Source organism: Chinchilla lanigera, unplaced genomic scaffold (genome assembly GCF_000276665.1).
Source record: "Chinchilla lanigera isolate Chin_1 unplaced genomic scaffold, ChiLan1.0 scaffold00052, whole genome shotgun sequence".
NCBI classification, from domain to species: Eukaryota; Metazoa; Chordata; class Mammalia; order Rodentia; family Chinchillidae; genus Chinchilla; species Chinchilla lanigera.
In genome coordinates, this window is record NW_004955453.1 from 2457113 (window position 1) to 2477980 (window position 20868).

Here is a 20868-nt window from a genome sequence, read left to right on the forward strand (position 1 = left end):
AAGAACAAACAATCAAGAAAAAACAAAACAAACACTAGAAAAGAAAAAAAAATGGCCACTTCAGGGCATGTCCTGCTGTAGCTGGTAGATAGAGTGTGTAGACTCCAGATCTGTGTTGATTAATCCCAGCAAATCAGCTGTGGCTTTACAGTGGGGTAGTGACAACCCCAGCAAGCCTGCACTTATCATTCCGCTGAAGTTCAGGCTGGTTTCTGTCTGTGAGGCTGGAACCTGATTTCTTCAGGTGGCCTGTCATTTCCTTTTTCTGCACTCAGGTGTCTCGCTTCACACTCCCTGTGGGCTTCAACCCTCACTCCAGACCCTTGCTGAATCCCAGGCACCCACCTCCCTCCTTCTTCTCTTCCTCACGTTGGTATGTTCCAGCATCTGGACACCAAATCTCAGAGAAGCTGTTTCTCTGCTGTTCACCACTCAGCCATCTTCTTGGAAGTCTCAAAACTCATTTTCATTGTGAAGATTGGATCAGAGGAAATTCCCTTACCCTGCCAGCTAAAAATAGCTACAGCCAGGAGATGGCTATTATCTCTCTCGCTCTCCTGCCCTCCAGAGAAGTGGTCAAGTGTCTCCATCTACTCTGCCTCCAAGATTCAGGCCCCTAAATGTCCTATGCAATTTACTTAAACACTCCTTCAACAGTACAGAAACCCCCAAAGGCTTCTATTTATGGGGGTTATACCTACCCAAGTCAACTATTTCAGAAATCAAAGCTGACACATTTATAAAGCTTTCCTCATTAACATGTTTGACAAGAATACACCCACTATGAGTCTACACAAATCACTTCTACGCGTTAAAAATAACTATTTCTCCCCCAAACAAATAGAAACTAGTCCAAAGAGTGAATTATTTTACACATTTACTATTCTCGTGATGTCTGACCTCACAGATGACAGTAAACTCCTATTTCTCTCTTTAGAAAAATTTTAAATGTTTTATTGATATTTCCATTCCTTATGTGGAGTCCGCACATGTGCACAGCACATCTTAACTCTTCTTTTTCATTCCTTTGCCTCTCCCCCTCCCTCCATTCCTCGATCCCTTTTCCCTTTAGAAAGATCTATCGCCCTACTTCCTATTGCCTGTCATTTATTTTGATCTTTATTTACTCTGTTGCAATCTATATCAGACAACTTGTACTTCTGGAAAATGCTACAGTGCCCTCTGGGGAGGGTGAGCAGCGAAGGGGCGAATAACGTCTTGGTAGGACTGTATTCTAACACTGGTAATAGCTCAGCCTCACACACACGCTGAAAGGGGCCCAAAGGTCCCCAGGGTTCCCAGAGCACATTTTGAGACCTTCAATTCTAGATCAGGAAAACGTTAGGAGCCACTTTCTGCAAAGGTTCCGAGAGTACACATTTTAGTTTTTGCAGGCCACTGGGTCTCTTTGGCAGTGACACAGCTCTGCCACCGTAGTGGGCAAGTAACTGCCATAAACAACACCCAGCAAGCGGTGGGGCCGTGTTCTAAAGAAAGCAGGCTGCAGGCTACGGGCTGTGGTTTGCCAACCCTGATCCAGGTGATGACATTAATCAAGTTGTCCACTGCGCCCCAGAGGGCCACATGGCCTGATCACTCCCTTCATTCCAGATCTGGTTCATGTCTGATCTCCCCTGTGACCAAGCAGTTCAGCTCATCCCTCTGGAGCCCCCTTCCTCCTCTTTCTTTACCACCTGTTTACTTATTGTGTGTCTCCCCCAACTAATGGGGGTTCTTTAAGGGCCATGTGTTTACTTTGTTCTCTGCCATAGCCCCAGCACCCAGGCATCCAGTCGGTGCTCAATAAATATTGAATGGATAAATTCACTTTTGGCTTGCCCATTTTATTCCCAGACTTTATTTTCATTTTTCATTCAAGTAATGAAGATGAAATAAGAACATGTAAAAAACTGTGTTCCTTAAGATGCTGCTCATTGACTGTGAGCACAGGGGAGGAATGTGTGTACAGGGGAGAAAATAGAGTGGGCAGACTCCATATCTGTGTTGATTAATCCCAGGAATGTGTGTACAGGGGAGAAAAACTTTTTCCTTCCATGCTCTCACTTAACATAAAACAATTGTGTGACCACATATGTAGGGATTTTCTTCCACAATGAGCAATTCTCAAACACTAGCTGAACGGGTGCAACTCAGTTCAGTTCTGACACTCACCAAGCTAGCACAGACCTCACAGGCTAAGAACTGACTCCCGGAAGACTGCTTCTACCACAAACAATTTCTCTATGACCTGGCTACAAACCAGAGGTTTCCACTCTCTTTTTATGTTCAGTCATTTGCTAGAAGGGCTCACAGAAGCAAAGACAACACAGGTCTCTTGGCTACTAGTTTACTACAAAGGTCATTACAAAGGGCAGAAATGAACAGCCAGATGAGAAGGACAAAGGACAAGACACGGGTGAAGGGACCCAGACTTGCACAGACGCACGCAGCACTCCTCTTCACCCCTTCAGCAACCCGAAGCTCTTCACAGCCTGCCCTTTTGGGGTTTCACGGAATAGGTGTTGATTAAATCATCAGCCATAGGTGATAAACTCAACACTCAGCTCCTTTCTCCTCCTCTCTCTCTAATCCCAAAGTTGGTTCCCCTGGCAACTAGCCCCCACCCGTACAGGACTACAAAAGATTCCGGATGTGGCTAAAGGGGCTTCTTCTATATAACAGCTCAGTCTTCCTTTATCCCCACATCTCCTGGGAAATTACAAGAGTTGGCCGAACTCCAACCAGAAAAAAAACTGGACACGGCCCGAAGTACATACTCCCTATCATATATCCGAACACGTAAGCTATTACTTGCCTTTAGGAAGTCGAGGCTTGAGCAAGGAGAGTCTAGGCAGCATGGGAAGTCAGAAAATCTGGGTCTGCTTCCAATCCCACCACCCACCAGCCAGGCAGCAATTCGTTTCCTCAGCTCTGGGTTTCTCAACCGAGGCAGGGAGGGAGGGTGATGTTTGTTCTGCGTTCAGCACAATGCCGAGGGAGGGCCCAATGGGCGGGGGATGTGGAAATACGGGTGTTCCCACAGGACGGGCTTCCTAGAATCGCTGGAACAGACTTGCCAGAGCCAGTCATGCAGGGCAGCTCTTGAAACATGCCCTGACCCGTGCCTTGGTACTGGCTGCAGGCCGGGGCATGGGAGAGGAAAAGAATCCTGCAAAACAGGATGGAAGGGGCCATCCCAACTGCAGGGCTGGCCCCAGAAACACAAGCGAGATGCAAATTCATGGCTCAAGGCATGCAAACACTCAGGCCAGTCCAAGCTGGGGGCAGCTTCCCAGGACCCTCCCGGGGACACACCGGCAGAGTTTCCTGCTCAGACAATTAGAAGCTGGAAGATGCCAGCAACCTGCTTTGGCTCCATCAAGACAGCATAAAGACCTTGGAAAGTTACAAAGGACACAATGTGCAAGTCCCACCCTTCCCGGGCAGGAAAGAGCTAGGCAGGACGCCTTCCAAAAACAATAAGTACATCTGGAGAGAGAACGCTTAAGCGAGCCAGTGAAGGCAGGAGAAGCCAGAGGAGCTCAAGCCTCAGGTTCCTCATACTGGACATCCCCATTCCGCTGAGGTCCATAGCCTGGGCCCTTCCTAATAGAGTCCTGCTCTAAATATCATATGGCCTATCTGCAGGCCCTGTTCTTATTCCCAGCAAGCACAAAGGGACATAGGGCAGGAGATGAAGGACAGGAGCTAACATCACTTTGCATAATCCCTAGAACTGTGCCTTGCAAGTTAAGACACCATTTGGTGTTAGAAGCATTTCTTTTTGCTTCTGAGGTTTGACTACACTATTGCTAAGTATGGTGTGTGTGTGTGTGTGCGTGTGTGTGTGTGTGTGTGTGTGTGTGTTCCCACACTGGATACTAGAAAGAGGAGTCTGGTATGTCTGTTGCCACAAGAATGGTCCCTAAACGGGAAATGTCCTGAAGGCCCAATGCCGTCATGTGTGGTGCTGTGGGCCTCAAGGTGTCCTGCAGCATCAGGGTTCACCTGAGCGTGCAGGCAAAAGCCAACTGTTTCTCGGGGATTACCGCATACCAAAGATTCAGGCTTGGGCCACACTCCAAAGTAGTGCTGCAGAGATCATGGGGTGAAGCTAATTTCCATGGAGGGTGCCTGGCATTTTGGGTAGCGAGGAGACCAAAGGCATGCATGGGAACAGTGCCATGCAAGAAGCTGAGAAGTATCTGGAAAGGCTGACCCCACACTCTTGAATCCACAACTCAGGAATAACAGGGTCAAGACCTACGGGATTTCAAAGGACCTGCAAAAAATTTGAAACTTGAAAAGCTAAATATGCTGAATCTAGAATAACAAAAACGGAAAAATCAAATTAACTAAAGTTTTAATAAATAGTTATAAAAACATAACCATGCATGACAATCCACCACAGCTGAATCCACTGGGTTACACAGACACGGTGGATGTGCATGAGCTACAAGTGCAACTTAACGCATGTGAGAGGCTGCGAATGGCTCTGGGCTCAGACTTTGGAGCAGGTCCAAGGTGGGCCAGTGTGAATCACACGGGATGGATGGGCAGGGCACAGTCATCTCAGGGCCACCTGTCCTGCTGCATGGGCTGAATCGATAACTTCCTGGGGACTTACAGCAGTGTGCCAACAGTCCCAGTATCCCAGAAACAGTAAAGAGAAGCACAGGTCACTAAGGAGGGCAAGACACAAGGGTTACTCAGAAAAGACATAAACTAGAACTTGCACTCCCTTGTGTTTAGTAAAGACATTCTGGGATGCACGATGAAGAACGGCACACCAGGGTTCCAAACACTAAAGAACTTGTGACACTCGGGTGTGTGCTGCCGCTGCCATTGTCTCTGCTTAGCACCTTGCGTTTTCAGGTCCTCCTCGTGCTGCCAGGCACCCTGTGATCAGCTCCTGGGCACCCTATCCTTTCCTTTCCTTTCAGAGGATGTTTCCCAATTTGTCACTGGCGGAAGTCTACCTCCCAATGATACAGCCAGCTTTTAGCAGGCAAAGCCACGTCCGCTATCCCCAGCACTCAGCCAGGCAATGGAGGCTGGCAGTGTTAAGAAGGACGCTTCATATTAAATAAGGAGAGAACAGCCAAGTGCATGTCACTCTGTAATACCACCACAGCCACTAAGAACAAGTCACATCTTTGGAGGGACTGAGACCATGAGGTACAAGTCAACCCCTCCGTAAGCAATTTTACAGCATGAGACATTCAGAAAAGACCAGAGGCAAGACAGTTCCCAAGGAACCTGCTAGCTACACAGGAGGGCAGCCACATGTAGAGATGAGACACACGGATGTCAGCATCAGGATGGGGAACCTGAGGTCTTCTGTTACTACGTCACTGTACTCCAGCCCCATTACTCCACAGCTACACCTGCCCAGAACTGTCCAGGCTGAATGTGAATTCCTCCCAGCTGGACCCAGCCATCAATCCTGCTGAAACGTACCAAAAACTGAAAAAAGACTGGGAATAGATTTTGCCCCAGTAGATCTATTTAAGCATTTCGAGTGATGATCTACCATCGTTGTTGAAATATCTAATTACACCCCTGGCTATAACGAGTCTAGATAAACTCCAGAGCTTGCTACAGGAGACATGCAGGAAAATCCATTATGCAGGGCCTAAAACAAACAGAAGTGTCCACATACACACATAAATGCACATGCACACACACACACACACACACAATTAGGAAGCAGTGTTTCCTTCTTATCAGGAAAATGAGACGCAGACTCTGTTCAGCCTCGTTTTCCACAAATACGACAGCTAAAAGGTCTCTGAGAGAGGCTGCCCATCTGCAATAGAGAGGGAAAAATCTACACAGCCCACAGCTACGTTGATGAACATTTCCTTTTGTACTTACTATGGAAGTTCCTTGTCCAAGGGCTCTCTTTGAGATCTCAATGCTAGTTTAATTTTGCTTGCTTCATGCTCATATTTAGAAATATTTAACTTTTCACATATATAAAATCTACATATACCCTTTAATAGATATCTAAAACCATATACATTTGTAAATATATAACTATAGGGTTCAATAATGTCATATTTTATACACATCTCTATCTGATGGGTGATAACGAAATCATACACAGCTTTGCTATCTCTAAGCCCTCAGGGTGTTGCAAGGAGCCTCTCTGAAGTCGCTGTGGGTGCAGCAAGTTGCAGGGCTCCACCCCGGGGAAGAGAACAAGGTCACAGGTGGGGCCCGAGTGCACTTGGTGCTGAACTGACAGGGAGCAAAGGGGAGAAGAAGCTCTTTGAACCAGCTCGGCTTCTTACAGCCCTGCCCCCTCCACCTCCTTGCTTGGTCTTGCCGAGGGCAAAAAATTCAGGCCTAGCTTTTACACAGTTAAAACTAGTCTCTCAGCCTTTTAGAAAGTGCACTATTTCACTTTCCCATCAAGCTGACAGGAAAATCACTTTCAGCAGACGCACGCAGTACACGAGAGAATGACCGACAAGAGCTACCGTGTAAGAAGCCAGAACAGCAGAAAAACATGTACAGTCCACCCCTAAGGAAATAACGTAGAGATAAGACATGAAATATCTTACCAGGAATTAAACACTATGTATTTGCCAAGGATATTACTCTTGCATTTGTCAAGACATACTCAATTGCAAGTGATCAAACGCCAATTTAAATTACCCAGACCAATAATATAATTCTACAATGATTTGGAGGTACATTCTCCAGTAAAGGAAAGTAAGGGGTATAAATATTAGGGGAGGAAATCATTGGCAAGTGACACTGTATGTCTAATAAATTTTATAGACCAATCAGAGAAGTTAGGAATATGGCTAGATACAAAATAAATGTGGAAAATCCAAAGGAGAGAAAAAAAATTTAGGCTGTGTACAATAATTTCAAAAAAATAAAATGCCTATTATTCTAATAAGAAAGAAAATGATTACATAAACTAAGGTACAAAATTTTATTGATGATATAAAATAAGAGCTGAATCAGTAAAATGGAATATTATTCCAGAATAGGAAGATATAAAAGCAAAAACATGCAAAGCTCTCTCAAATAAGAAAAAAAAGCAATATTAATGGGACTTATATGGTTTTATTTTTAGAATTAAACAAAACAATTCTAAATTCATGAATAATTTTAAATTTCTACTAGAATCACAAAAACTTAGAAAAACAACTACTGAGCATGACACTTGCTCTACCAGACCTTAATGCTTACTACAAAAGTACTTAAGCAAAATATGATTCCTACGTACAAATAGACAAATTAGTGGAACTAAACTGAGAATTGAGAACAGATAAAAATGATACAATGAACTAAAATAAGATAAAGATACATTTCAGTTCAGGAGTGAACAATGGAATTAGTACTTAATGGCACTAGGATAATGAATTATCCTTTAAAAAATGAATAAAATTAGATCCTTACACTGTGTGTGTTAAAAGTCTCACTACAAAAGAAATCAAGCCATACGCATTGGAGGAGTTAAAACACAATGTGGAGAAAACATTTATGTACTTTAGGCTTGGGAAGATCTCTCATCAATTCTACTCCCCAAAGTAAAAGTTCTATTTGTCAAAAGGTAAAGAACATCCAAGGAAAAAATATTTATAGTGCATATACGAAAGCTGTGTTAATAGTGTTAGTACTAAAAAGGCTTATAAAATTCATTATGAAGATGAATGGCACGGCAAAAGCGCCTGCCTGGCAAGCGCAAGGTCGTGAGTTCGGTTCCCGGTACTGGAAAAAAAAAAAAAAAAAAAAAAAAAAAATGAATGGCAAAAAAAAAAAGATAAATGGCCCTATAAAGTGATTACAGATTGGGAATATGCAATCCACAAAAGAAGAAATATAAGTGGCCAATATATCTGTGAAGATAGGGCATGCAAACAAGCAGCTACACAGAACTTTCTTGACCCAAAAAATGAACAAAAATAAGTTTAACAGCACTTGGAGTTGGAGAGGGTATGGGAAAACTACAGTTCTCATCTACTGCTGGTCTTAGTTCAAGTTTTCAAGATTTGAAATCAATTCTCAAATTTATCAAAATGTCACATGTCCATACTATCAAGCCCTGCCATGTGGTACCTAGGCCTACTAAGCTAAGGCCTATTAAGGCCCATTAAGATGCAGAAATATGTGAATTTAAAGGAAGTTTTAAAGCCAGGTGTGGGTGGCACACACCTGTGAACCAAGTACTCTAGGATGATGAGGCAGAATTGTAAATTTAAATCCAGCTTGGGTGACTTAAATCCTGTCTCAAAATTGAAAGAAAAAAGGAGAAGAACTACACATATACCTCAGTCTAAAGGTCCTGGTGCCACCAAGAAAATTGCATAAGCAAGTTCAGTGCAGTCTGGTGCACTGAAGAAAGAGTGGAAAATTCTAAATACCTATCAATATTGATTGATTAAAAAATACAGTGACTTGAAAATAAAGACTTTTATGCTATTATTAAAAGAACCAATCAAATTTGAAAGCAGTGTCCTTAAGAAGTGAAAAAAAGAAGGTAAAGAACATTATTTCCAACCTGCCACTTGATTTTATTTTAATCAAATAACTGCAAAAATTTCTACACCAGATGTACATGTGTGGATATATATCAAATTATCCTCCCAGGTTGGAAAAGATGCATACAAAACTGCGAAGTGCTCTTTCCTACAGAATGTAGCACAGAACTAGTGAAAGGGAAGTTTCATTTACCAATGTATTTGTCCAGAAAAGGTAATAAGTAATGCAGCCAGGAGACTATCTACAACTCTGTCAATGGTTCACCCCCATAACGCAGGGAGGCCAGATGTGTAAAATTTGCTACCCACAATTAAAGAATCAGCACGAAATGATTTGCTAACCAGAAAGAAACCCTAACTATAACAAATATAAATAAGAAATCACAGTTCCATAAAGAATCCTTTTTTTAAAGCTGCAAACCCAGGTTATCCTCCATGTGCCACAGGAGATAAAACGTACCTTGGACAGGGGCCTTCCCTCATGGCAGTTGATCCCACCAACGAAGACCATGTTGGGCATCACAGGCCTGGGATAGTCGAAAACAAAGTCCGTGCGGAGCAACCAAATTGACGTGTGGCTGAAGAGATCGTACGCTGTGACGGGTGTTTGGAGAAGTTCAGAGGCAATTTCTAAGGTTTTTTTTAAAAAATAGGGGCAAAGTAAATGCTCCTCCAAGTATGAAATATAGTTTCGTACTCTCTGCTTAAAAGTCATGGCACTGGAGAACCCCAGGAAATTCCTGGGAACATAAGAAAGAGGACTGGGGCACTGGGTAGCTTCTTCAATATACGCGCAAAGCGCTCCCCTAGTGAAGATCACAGATGGGAGTGAAAAATATTTGGCAACAATCACGCCACACGTATCAAAAGGATCCAGGAACACTGCATCAAAAGAAGCCCCTTTCAAGTATGCTACTAGTTCTTTGTTGTTAAACAAACTTCTACATTGCGAAAATAACAATTCAAAAAAATCTTTGGATGCACCTTTAATAATAGAAAATAAACTATCTTCTCGAGTTTTCCATGTGCCTTCAATGATTTCCTTGAACCCCCGGTTTAAGTCTTCCAGGGTATAAGAAAGTGAGTAAGTCTTTACTGTGAAGTTCAGTGACTGTCCCAGCTGCCAACTCACCTCTGGCATAACCACCACCACCTCATGCCCTCTCTGGACGAGCTTCTCCACCACAGAGCGCATGGTGAACCAGTGGCTCCCGTCCATGGGCACCACCAGCAGCCTGCCTGCCTGGGCAAAGCCAGATGCCAGCAGCAGACACAGGTATAGAGGGAGGGGTGCAGGCGAACGTGCGGGAGCCATGGGGACCGCAGCCCAGAGCCACCCAGCTGCTCAGACTCAGCTGCTGTAGAGGGAAGTGGATAGAAGAAGTATAGGCATAAACCCTGTCCTCACAGGAGGGTGTGGCTTCATACATGGATTTAAAACAAAAATCAAACTCACTGCCAATGATTTACTCCTAAGATCAAGAATAATTAAGTAGTATAAACAACGCCTATCATATGCTTTATAGGTAAAAGTAGCTTATGACCTTTACCTTGTGGAGAGGTTACGCCCTGTACTTCAATGTGAGTTTAGAAGTAGAGTTATTAAGCAATGTGCTTAAACTGAAAGCTTCTGAAAGCAAAAGGAAATAGGCTTGTATTTCAGGAATTTGTTCCAGAGCAAAACATGGATTTCATTCTCATACTACCAAAGGCTCTTTGCTCTAAAAGGAATTGCACCTCCAGTTTCAATGAATGACTGGAAAGTCCTTAGCCTGACCACCTCACTGGCAGTGGAACTGTAGTTCATAAGTGCCCCTGTCATGGATAGTGCGGATAGTTGTCTTGTTCTCTTTCCAGCAAGATTCATGCTCCATTTTTAAGACTCTAAGGCCTTTCTAATGCTGAAATAAGACCATAGTAAGGAGTTGATGAAATGTGACTGCGTTCTGTTTGAATCTCCTTAAAGTGATTTTCTTTAAATCACTACCAGCAACACAGTGGGTAGTCCCCTGTCCAGGGCTGGCCAGAGAATTCCTCCCTGCTCCCACATTCTAAACAAAGGTTGACAGCTCTGCCGTGAGCTCACCCTATTGCCCCAAATCCCTCCTTCAGGAGTCTATGTACTTGTCCTTCCCACTCTACAGAGCACTCTTTGAGATCAGGGGAAATGACTGCTTCGTGTGCTGACCCTTCTAGAATACCCGCGCTGTGCTCTGCACAGAAAGAGCACACAAGGAATGTTCATTGCACTGGGCTCCATTGCATTACACAGGTTTCCAAATACTTTCATAGGTGAATCTGGTGATATTTTCAGATCACACTCCAAGGAGTATAGTGTGAGGGGTTCTACACCAACCCAGAGGCACGATCCTTGTTAGGGTCACACGATGGATCCTTCCTGGGTACTGTTACGAGACACATGTTAGTCTCCACTTCGTTTGGCAACTGGGATACTTTCAGATGACTGTGTTTGAAGATTAAGGTTGTTTTTAGTGATATCTATGAAATGGAATCGTAGGCAGCTTCAGGCTTCATTCTTCTCACAGAAAGTTCAACTAGCAACGACTCACACATTAGAACCTCTTTTTGAAAACCCTAAGACATTTTGTCAAGGCTGAGGTACCTACATGGTCCACAGAGCTGAGTAAAATCCAAATTGAAAGGGTAAGGAAAATGTCCTCACTCCTACCATGCCACCTCACCCCCTTCACCACGACAGGCTGTGACGATGTGCACAGTTTCGTGTAGAAGTCGGAGATTTTCTGATCCAGATTTTTGTTCATTCTGAGGTAGTTCTCAGGAGCCCACCAGTGATGCTGCACAGGCAGAAAGACTCCCACCTCTGCGTATTTCAAAGGTGCATCTGGGCTATACCTGCTTGACTCAGAAGAGCAAACAGCCACTCAACTCAGTCAGAAGTCCACCCATTGTCTCAAACCCAATGAAAAGGCATTCCTCAGTTATACACTTCTATGGAGCCAGTCTTTTGTCCCATCAGTCTTGAGCAGCGACTCTCTGTAACCATTAAACCAAACCTTCAGTCTTACCCAGTTATGAATTCCAAATAGTGGACTTGCCAGCCTGGAAATATATCTTCTAACTGGCCTGAACAGAAGCCATTAGAGTACCCACTCAGCAGTATTTGATAGCAGGGCCCAGCCAATGAGATCACCTAACAGCAGAGCCCAGATAGCAGCCCTACCCAAGACCAATGCCAAGGCAGTGGACCAGCCAACTAGGGAGCTTTCACTAACACTTCTGTGCTCAGGATGGTCTCGGCTGGCCCTTCCAGAGTAACAAGCTAGAATAAATACTGATGGTATATTCCTGTCAAAAGACACCTGGAAATGCTGAAGAGGAGGCTATCTCTGCAACTGTGTAGTCAGCACAAGACCACACATATTACAAAGAAACTAATAAAGCTTTTTTAACGCACATCAAAAAAATCTGACATGATTAGCACAATTCAGAATAATATAAAGAAGTTCAGTGAATACAGGAGTACATGGACAGAAAATTTAAGCACATTTGGAAAACAATACCTGAAATAAGTAAGTTGGACAAAGAAATAGGAGCAATAAAAAAAGAGCCGATAGAAATCCTAGAGTTGAAAGATGCCATGACTGAACTGACAAATCAATGGAAAGTCTCAACAACAGATTCCATCAACAGAAGTAATTATTGAGTTGGAGCCGAATAAAACTGGTAAAAGATGGCTGCATCTTGGTGCAAGCTGCTGAGAAATCTGCAATAAAATTCAGCCACAAGAGGACTACACCAAGACGTATAATAAACTATTAAAAGACAAAAAAAAACTTCTAAGAGCAGCAAGAGAAAAGAAACAAATCACATGCAAAGCAGTGCTAATAGAATTGTCAACATATTTCTCAGGGTAAATCCTACAGGCCCAGAGAAAATAGGGTAATACGTTCAACTTGTTGGGGAAAAAAAACCTGCTGACTGTGATCATGCATGGTGGCACATTCCAGTAATCCCAGCACTAGGGAGGCTGATGCAGGAGGATCATCGCAACTTCAAGACCAACCTGGGCTACAAAGTGAGCTCAAGGGCAGCCTGAATTGCATAGCAAGACCTTATATCAAAAAGAAAAAAAAAAATACAAAAACCTGCTGACCAAGAATATTTTGTTCAGGAAACTATCTTTCAGATGAGGGAGAAATAAAAATGTACCTGGAAAAACAAAAGTTTAGAATGCTCATCACCACTGGAACTATATATAGGATTGTTAAAGGGAATTCTTTACACTGAAAAAATGCCACAAATTAAAAACATGAAACAAATGAAAGCACAAAAGTCAATGGCCTGAGTAATGCTGTATTCAAAATACTCTAGGATTGTAACAATGATGCATAAAGACAAATTCTTTCCTATAATCACGATTAAAATACAAAACTATGAATAATAACTGACTACAGGTAAAATAAGTTGCTAAGGATGCACTTTACAAAATGATGGAAATCCTGACATTTATAATGTAAGGTGTGTTTTTTGTTGGGGAAGTAAATCATAGGATTACATCCTATAAAACTCAAGTTGCTTTCACCTTCAAGTAGAATGGTATAAGGTGTTCTATGTAAGCTTGATGGTTACCGCAAAGCAAAGCCTTTTGTAGAAGTGCAAGAACAATAAAATTTTTAAGCTATACCACTACAAAAAAACCCAACAACTGCAAGGGAAGATGGCAAGAAAAAGAAAAAATCAAAGTATCAGCAAAATACTTAGAAAACACCTAATAAAATCACAGTAGTAAGTGTTTACTTATCTAGAGTTACCTTAAATGTAAATGGATTAAATTCTCTCATGAAAAGTGAAAAATAATTTTTTTAAAGACCCAGCTATAGATTTCCTACAAGGTATTTTCCTCACTTTGAAGAATATATATAGAAAATAAAGGAGAAAACTATATTCTTTGCAACTGGAGGTCAAAAGGGAACAGGTGAAATTACATTTATATGAGAAAGAGATTGGCTTTATGGCAAATACTTTACAAACAGACAAAGAAGCACCTTATAATGATAAAAGGGACAATTCATCTGAATATATAACAATTGTAAATATATATGCACTCAACATAGGAACAGCTAAATATATACAACAAAAATTAAAAAGAATCTGAAAGATGAGACAGACAGCAATAAGTAACCATAGGGAATTTCATAACCCCACCTTCAACAATGGATAAAACACAAACACAAAAGTAATAAGAAAATACTGTTCTTGCCAACATTTAGACCAAATGCACGTTACAAATATAGATAGCATATTCCAGTCAATGGCAACAGAATACACATTGTTCTCAAGTGCACAGGGACCATTCTCCAGGGTGGTACACCATGTTAGGGTACAAAACAAGCCTCATCAAATCTAACAACATTGAAATTATATCAACTATCTTTATCAACAACAAGAGTATAAGACTAGAAATCAATAATAGGAGGAATTTGGGAGAATTCACATGGAAATTAAACAATATACTACTGAATAAATAATGAGGGAACCAATAAGTTGAAAGAATAAAATTTAAATCTTCATGCAAATGAACAAAGAAACGCAACATGTCAAAATTCACTACACACAGTAAGAGTATTTCTAAGAGGAAATTTTATAGCAACATGCACCTACACTAAAACAAAAAACACCTGGGCATGTAGCTCATTGGAAGAACATTTGCTCACCATGCTTGAATGCATGAGGCCCTGTGTTCAAATCCACAGTACCATAAAGAGAAAAGGGGGAAGGAGGGAGGGAGGGAGGAAGAGACAGAGGAAGGAAAGAAGGAAGGTCAGATGATGCCAAACAAGCAACTTAATATTACACCCTAAGAACTAGAAAACAGAACAAACTAAGCCAAGAGTTAGCAGAAACAGAAAGAGGGAAATAACAAAGACCAGAGCAGAAAAAAATGATATTACAGAAATACAAAGCATGAAAAAAGACTCCTATGAATAATTACATGCCAAAAATTAGTAGCCTAGAAAAATGGATAAATTCTCAGACATACATAATTTATCAGGAAGGAATTACAAAGGAAGAAAATCGGAACATACCAATAATGAATAAAGTATCAAAGAAAAGCCTAAGATTTGATGGTTTTATGGCTAAAACCTCTATCAAGCATTTAAAAATTAATAACAATCCTTCTCAAACTCTTCTAAAATATAGAAAAGGAGGAAAATATTTTTATGAGGTTGCAAGGAAAGACACGGAAATTATAAGAAAAAAATCCAGATCAAATTTCTTGATGAACATTCATGTAAAAATCCTTAGCAAAATATTAGCAAACAAACAAAATGGTAGGAAATCAAAATCAACAGCGTATTAAACAGATCATCCACTGTAGACAACTGGGATTAATTATTGGAATATAAAGATGATTAAACATACACAAATGAATAAATGTTATATATCATATTAATATAATGAAAAACAAAACCATAGGATCATTTCATTAGTGGCGAAAAAAATTTTTTTACTGAATTGAACATCCTTTCATAATAAAAGTTACTAAATTAGCTATATAATGAATGTACCTCAATATAATAAAGACCATGTATGAGAAGTCCACAACTAACATTATATTCAACAATGAAAACCTGAAACCTCTATTAGTTAGCTTTTTCATCACTAGAAAAAAAGATACCCAACACACACAAATTAAAGAGGAGAAGTTTATCTGGCTCACCACTTCAGTGGGTTTAGTCCATGGTTAGCTAGCTTCAAGGAAGAAATGGTATGGCAGAAGGGTCTAGCAAAGGAAAACTACTCAAGCCATTGCAGCCAGGAAGCACAGAGGGGAAAAAAGGTAGAGCCATGTATAAGAATACACCCTTCCAGCTCACCTCTTCCAACAATGCTCCACCTTCTAAGGGCACATTCAGTTATGAACTCACGAACGGATTAATCCACTAATGAGTATAGTGTCCCAATGATCCAATCATTTTCCAAAAGCTCTACCTTGAAAACAAGAGACTTTTGGAGGACATTTTAGATCTAAATCATAATATTCTAACCTTGGTCCCCCCAAAATCTCATGTCCGTCTTGTTATACAAAATGCATTTAGTTCATCTCCAAGAGTTGCCAAATTTTTAACAGTTCTAGTACTGCTGAAAAATCCAAGTTCAACATCTCCTATAAGACTCAAGGGCAATTAGCCGTGAGCCCCTGTAAAAATCAAAAAGGAAAGTAAATACATACAACACAAAATGTCACAGAGCAAACATTTCCATTCCAAACGAGACAAATGGGGAAATAAAAATGAATCTGGCCCAAGCTAGACTAAAAACCAACAGAAAACATTAAGTAGTTTAGTTCCATGGCAAGCACCTAGGGCATGTAGTGGTAAGTTGTGAGCCCCAAAGATCTTGGGCAACTCCACCCTTAACCTTGTGGTTGCAGCCCACATAACCTCTTTCATGGACTGGCTCTGCTCACTGCCTACAGCTTTCCTTGGCAAATGTTCCATATTCCCAGCATCTCACACTTCTTGGGGTTTCCATTACAACTAGGTCTTTGCTCTCCCAGCTTCACAGATTGACCCTTTAAAGTGCCTCTGGCAGGAACTGTGATCCCATCACACCACATTGCATGGCCTCCTGACCTACCTCTGAAATCTGGGTAGAAACCTCAGTTACCCCATAACTCTTATATTCTGCATGCCTGAAAAGTCAGTATCATGGATAACACCAAAATATGCTGCCAGCTATAGGAGGAGGTGGGTCACCTTGGACTATGGCTGCAGTGCCCTCCTTTGAGTATCTGGATGGCTGAACTTGTGGATACACTCCCATAGGCAGCCTTGAGTGAACAGAACATCCTGGGGCTCTCTCTAAAAGCAAAGTCTTGCAAAGGAATTTACCATTTCATATCTTTAAGTCTGTAATGGATCAAGTCTGGCAAATACCTGTGATACCTTCAAGCCATCTTTCCTATTGTCCTTGGCTTCTTTTTTAATGAAACCAATATTCAACAACCACACTTTCTGTAGTCCCAATTTTACATGTGCTTTCTCTCTGCACAAGCTACAATATTTTTCCGCATCATTTGGCTAAGTTTTTTGCTCCTGGACCTCACTGTAGATCTGGTTAAAAGTAGCCAGTGGTACCCCTGCTGAAGCCTGACCTTTGGACTACCTTGAAATTTTCTTTTCCAGATTAATTAGTCTGTTGCCCTTAAATTCAGTCTCATACAAAATCTCAGGACATGAGCAAAATATAGACAACAAATGGCCTCTGATCCAAATCTCAGTAGAGTCTGTTTCCATCTGAAACCTCATGAACCTCACCTTTACTCTCCACATTCCTGTCAGCATTCTGATCTTCTGAACTCTGACAAAAATAGCCCATCAAGCTCCCCTTACAGCATTTTAAGCTTTCTCTAGCCCATTTATGTGAATGTTTCCAAACTCCTCATGGAGAACATTTCCAAAGTCTCTGAACCACATGGTCAGGTTTAATCACACCACTGATTGCACTCCTGCTACCAGTTTCCTGGGTTAGTCAACTTTCTCATCACTGAGACAAAATACCCAGTGCCTACAAATTAAAGGAGGAAAGGTTGATTTGGTCCACGATTTCACAGGCCATACAGTCCATAACTGACTGGCTTCAAGGCAGAAATGGCACAGCAGAAGAGCATAGTGGAAGAAAGCTGCTCAGTCCGTGGCAGTGAAGAAGCAGAGGCAGGGCTGGGAGGAGTCGGTGACAAGAACACACCTTCCTGTGTAGGAATACACCTTCCTACTCCAGCAGTGACCCACCTCCCCACGTAAAGCCCCACACCCTAACAGCACACTCAGCCATGAACTCATTATTAGATTAATCCCTTGGTAAACACTGTGCCCCCATGATCTTCACCTTCCCAAAGCCCCATTTGTGAACACGTGAGACTTTGGGGAACATCTGGGTCTAAACCATAATAAAATTTTCCAACATATCACAAAAGATACAGATATCTACTTTTCCCAGTTCTATTCCACATAATTTGGAAGTTCTTGTCAGTGATATTAGGCAAGAGAAGGAACTCAAAGCATCCAATTAAGAAAAAGAGTGAAACTGTCATTATTTACTGATGATATAATTTTCTACACATACAACACTGCAGGCTCCACCAAGAAAAACTTTTTGAAATAATTTAAAAGTACAGTAAAGCTGGAGAACAAAACTCAACAGCTAAAAAGTCATTAGCATCCCTAGGCACTAATAACAACATCTCTGAGAATGTGAGTCAGAGAACAATTGCATTTACGACAGCTACAAAAATTAAAATATTTAGGAATCAATCTAACCAAAGAGGTTAAAGACCTATAGAATAAAAACTGTAAGACCTTGATGAAAAAAATTGAAGACCCCAATAAATAAAATGTTATCTTGCTTTTATAAATTGAAAGAATTGATTTTTTTTTGTTTTGTTTTGTTTTGGTTTTTCTCCGGTACCAGGAACTGAACTCACGACCTTGCGCTTGCCAGGCAGGTGCTTTGCCGCTGAGCTAAATCCCCAGCCCCAAGAACTGATATTTTTAAGTGTCCATAATACCTAAATCAGTTTGTAGATTTAATGCAGTATCTATCAATATACCAATGACATTCTTCAAAGAAACAGAAAAGTAATCCAAATATTTGCCATAAATCTCACAAGAGTCTAACTACTCAAGGAAATCATAAGCAAATATAACAAAGGTGGAGGCGTCATACTACCTGATTGGAACAGCACAGAACTGAGAAAAGAGAAAGTACATTGACCAATGGAACAGAAAAAAAGAGCACAAGATTTAAGTCTCACATCTGTTTTCAACTGATTTTTCAGAGGTGCCAAGAATGTGCAATGTGGGAAAGATAGTCTTGTCAATAAATCCTGCTGGAAAAACTGAATGTACATGTGCAGAAAAATGGAAATGGATCTTTATCTCATACCAAATACAAAGAATCAACTCAAAGTGAATTACATACCTATATGAAGGCCAGAAATTCTAAAACTAGTAGGAAAAAACTGGGGGAAAATATATGATATTGTTCAGGGCAATTATTATTTGTATTTGATCCTAGTCACGTAATAAAAAGCAAAAATACACAAATTACTTATTTTATTTTAGTTTTATCAAACTAAAAATATTCTGCATAGCAAAAGAAAGAACAAACATTATGCATAGATGACCTATGGACTGGGATAGGCAGCTAACATCCAAAATCAAAGAGCTCAAATAATACCATGGTAGGAGAACAAATATAATTAAGAAATAGGCAAAGGATCTCAGTAGATATTTCTCAAAAGAAGACATATAAGAGATGTACGAAAAATGTTCAACATAACTATTTATTAGTGAAATTCAAATTACAACCACAACAGACCTACCATCTTACACCTGGCAGAACGCCTGCCATCAAAAAGATAAGCGGAAATGTGTAGACCCAGAAGTGGAGAAAAGGAATGCCTGTACTTTGTTGGTGGAAATATAAAATGGTGCAGCCATTATGCAAACCGTATGGATATGCTTCAAAATTTAAAAATACATTTACCTATGATCCCTCAGCCCCACTTCAGGGTATTGACCTAAAAATTTTGAAATCAATTTATCAAAGAGATATCCCCACTCCCAGTTTCACAATAGCCAAGTTATGGAACCAACCTAAGTGTCCATCAGCACATGAAGGAAGGAAGGAGGTGCATCTACACAATGGAATACAATTCAGCCTTAGACAAGAAAGAAATTCTGTCATTTGAGACAACACTGATTGAATCGGGGAAGATTATGCTAAGTGACACAATACAAGAAGAGAAAGACAAGTGCCACATAGTCTAATCTATCTGTAGAATCTGAAACAATGTAATTCATGGTGGTTACAGAGGCTGTAGTTGAAAAGCAGAGGAGATGATGGTGAAAAGATACACTAGCTCAGGTAAGAGAAATATTTTTGAGACCGACTACACAAACTGATGAGGATAGTAATAGATGATCATATGCTTCAAAATTATTAAGGGCATAAATTTTAAAGTTCTAACCAGAAAAAGCAAAGTATTTGATATGATGTACATGTGAACTAGCATTATTATTCCATATTTTATGGAGAAATCATGACATTATTTTCATCCCATACATTTATACTGTCATAAATTTACAATTTATAATTTTAAAAAAGAAAAAATGGTAGTGACTGGTCTACCTTCCTTTTATCCTTAATTTAGAGTAGCAATCAATAAAGTAGAAAAGTTTTTTAAAAGAAAGAATGTCAAAGAAATGTAAATGGTTTTCTGAGAGCAGTCAATTTGATAAAGTTTTACACAGCTTGATTAGGAAAAAAGAGCGAAGCAAATAACCAATATCAAAAAATGACAGAGGTGACATTAAAATGAAGCATTGGAGATGTTTTCCTTCTTTGCCTGTAATCTGTAACTAACTAAGAAAGCATGTTTTACCTTTCCTGACAGATGGAGGATATTTTCACTCATTACTGGGAGTTTTGCGACCAACTGGTCATCAGCAAGGGGGGCTTGGGCAGCTATCTACCCTCCACCTGTATGCTGTACGATATGTAGCTAATCAGTGACTGGAATGACATGAAAAGAATTATCTTTGCTTTTAAAATTTGTAGAAAGTAAAAAACCCTCATGATTAGGTAATGAGAATTCAATACGCAACATCTGTCGCTCTTGCTCCAAGAAGGTGGCCACCAGGCTGGGAACACCCTCAACCACTTATAGAAGCCACCTTGGAGCAGCGTCCCGGCAAGAAGGGTTTTGTGACAGGAATAAATCCCACTCTGATGGGGCAAGTTTTTAAAATTAATTTGCATTCTTTCCCCCAACACCCCGTATCTTCATTTCATTGGTTTGTCAAGGGACAAGCAGCCATACTTGGTATCACTAGAGATTCTACATTTCCTAAAATGAATGATCAGAGAATACCATGAAATAGGTTTGTATCTATATATTCTACACATAGAAGCAATGGAAAAATTCCTTAAAAGGCACAAACTACCAGTTATTGTGCAAGAACAAATCAATAACCATAATATAATGACCCATATCTTTTAAATGGAAATTAAATTCTGAATTTAAACTTCCTCACATATAAAAACAAACTCAGACAACCTCATTGATGAATTCTATCAAACAAAGATCAAAGAAGTGTATCAGTTCCCCACAATCTATTGCAAAAAACAGAAGTATACAGTCTCACCTAATTCATTTTGTGAGATAGACATTACCACAATACCAAAACTAGATAAAGCCATTACAAGAAAGGAAAACTATATATCCTTATCTAAAAACTCCAAGCAAGATTTTATCAAATCAAATTCAATAACACATAAAAATATGTAACATAGAAAAAGATCATAATCAAGTTACATT

General features: G+C 40.5%; 1 protein-coding gene across 5 annotated transcripts in view; it reads right to left on the minus strand.

Moving 5' to 3' along the window:
• Window positions 1–20868, minus strand: part of LOC102006309 (UDP-glucuronosyltransferase 1-8) — a 161266-nt gene that overhangs the window by 70464 nt on the left and 69934 nt on the right. The window contains exon 1 of one of the 5 annotated variants that reach the window (XM_013519895.1): window positions 8962–9831. The exons of the other annotated variants lie outside the window; for them this stretch is intronic. Within the exon in view, the coding sequence (XP_013375349.1) occupies window positions 8962–9816 (855 nt within the window). The 5' untranslated portion in view covers window positions 9817–9831. Of the gene's footprint in view, window positions 1–8961; window positions 9832–20868 lie in introns of those variants that run through there. 5 annotated transcript variants of the gene reach the window in all.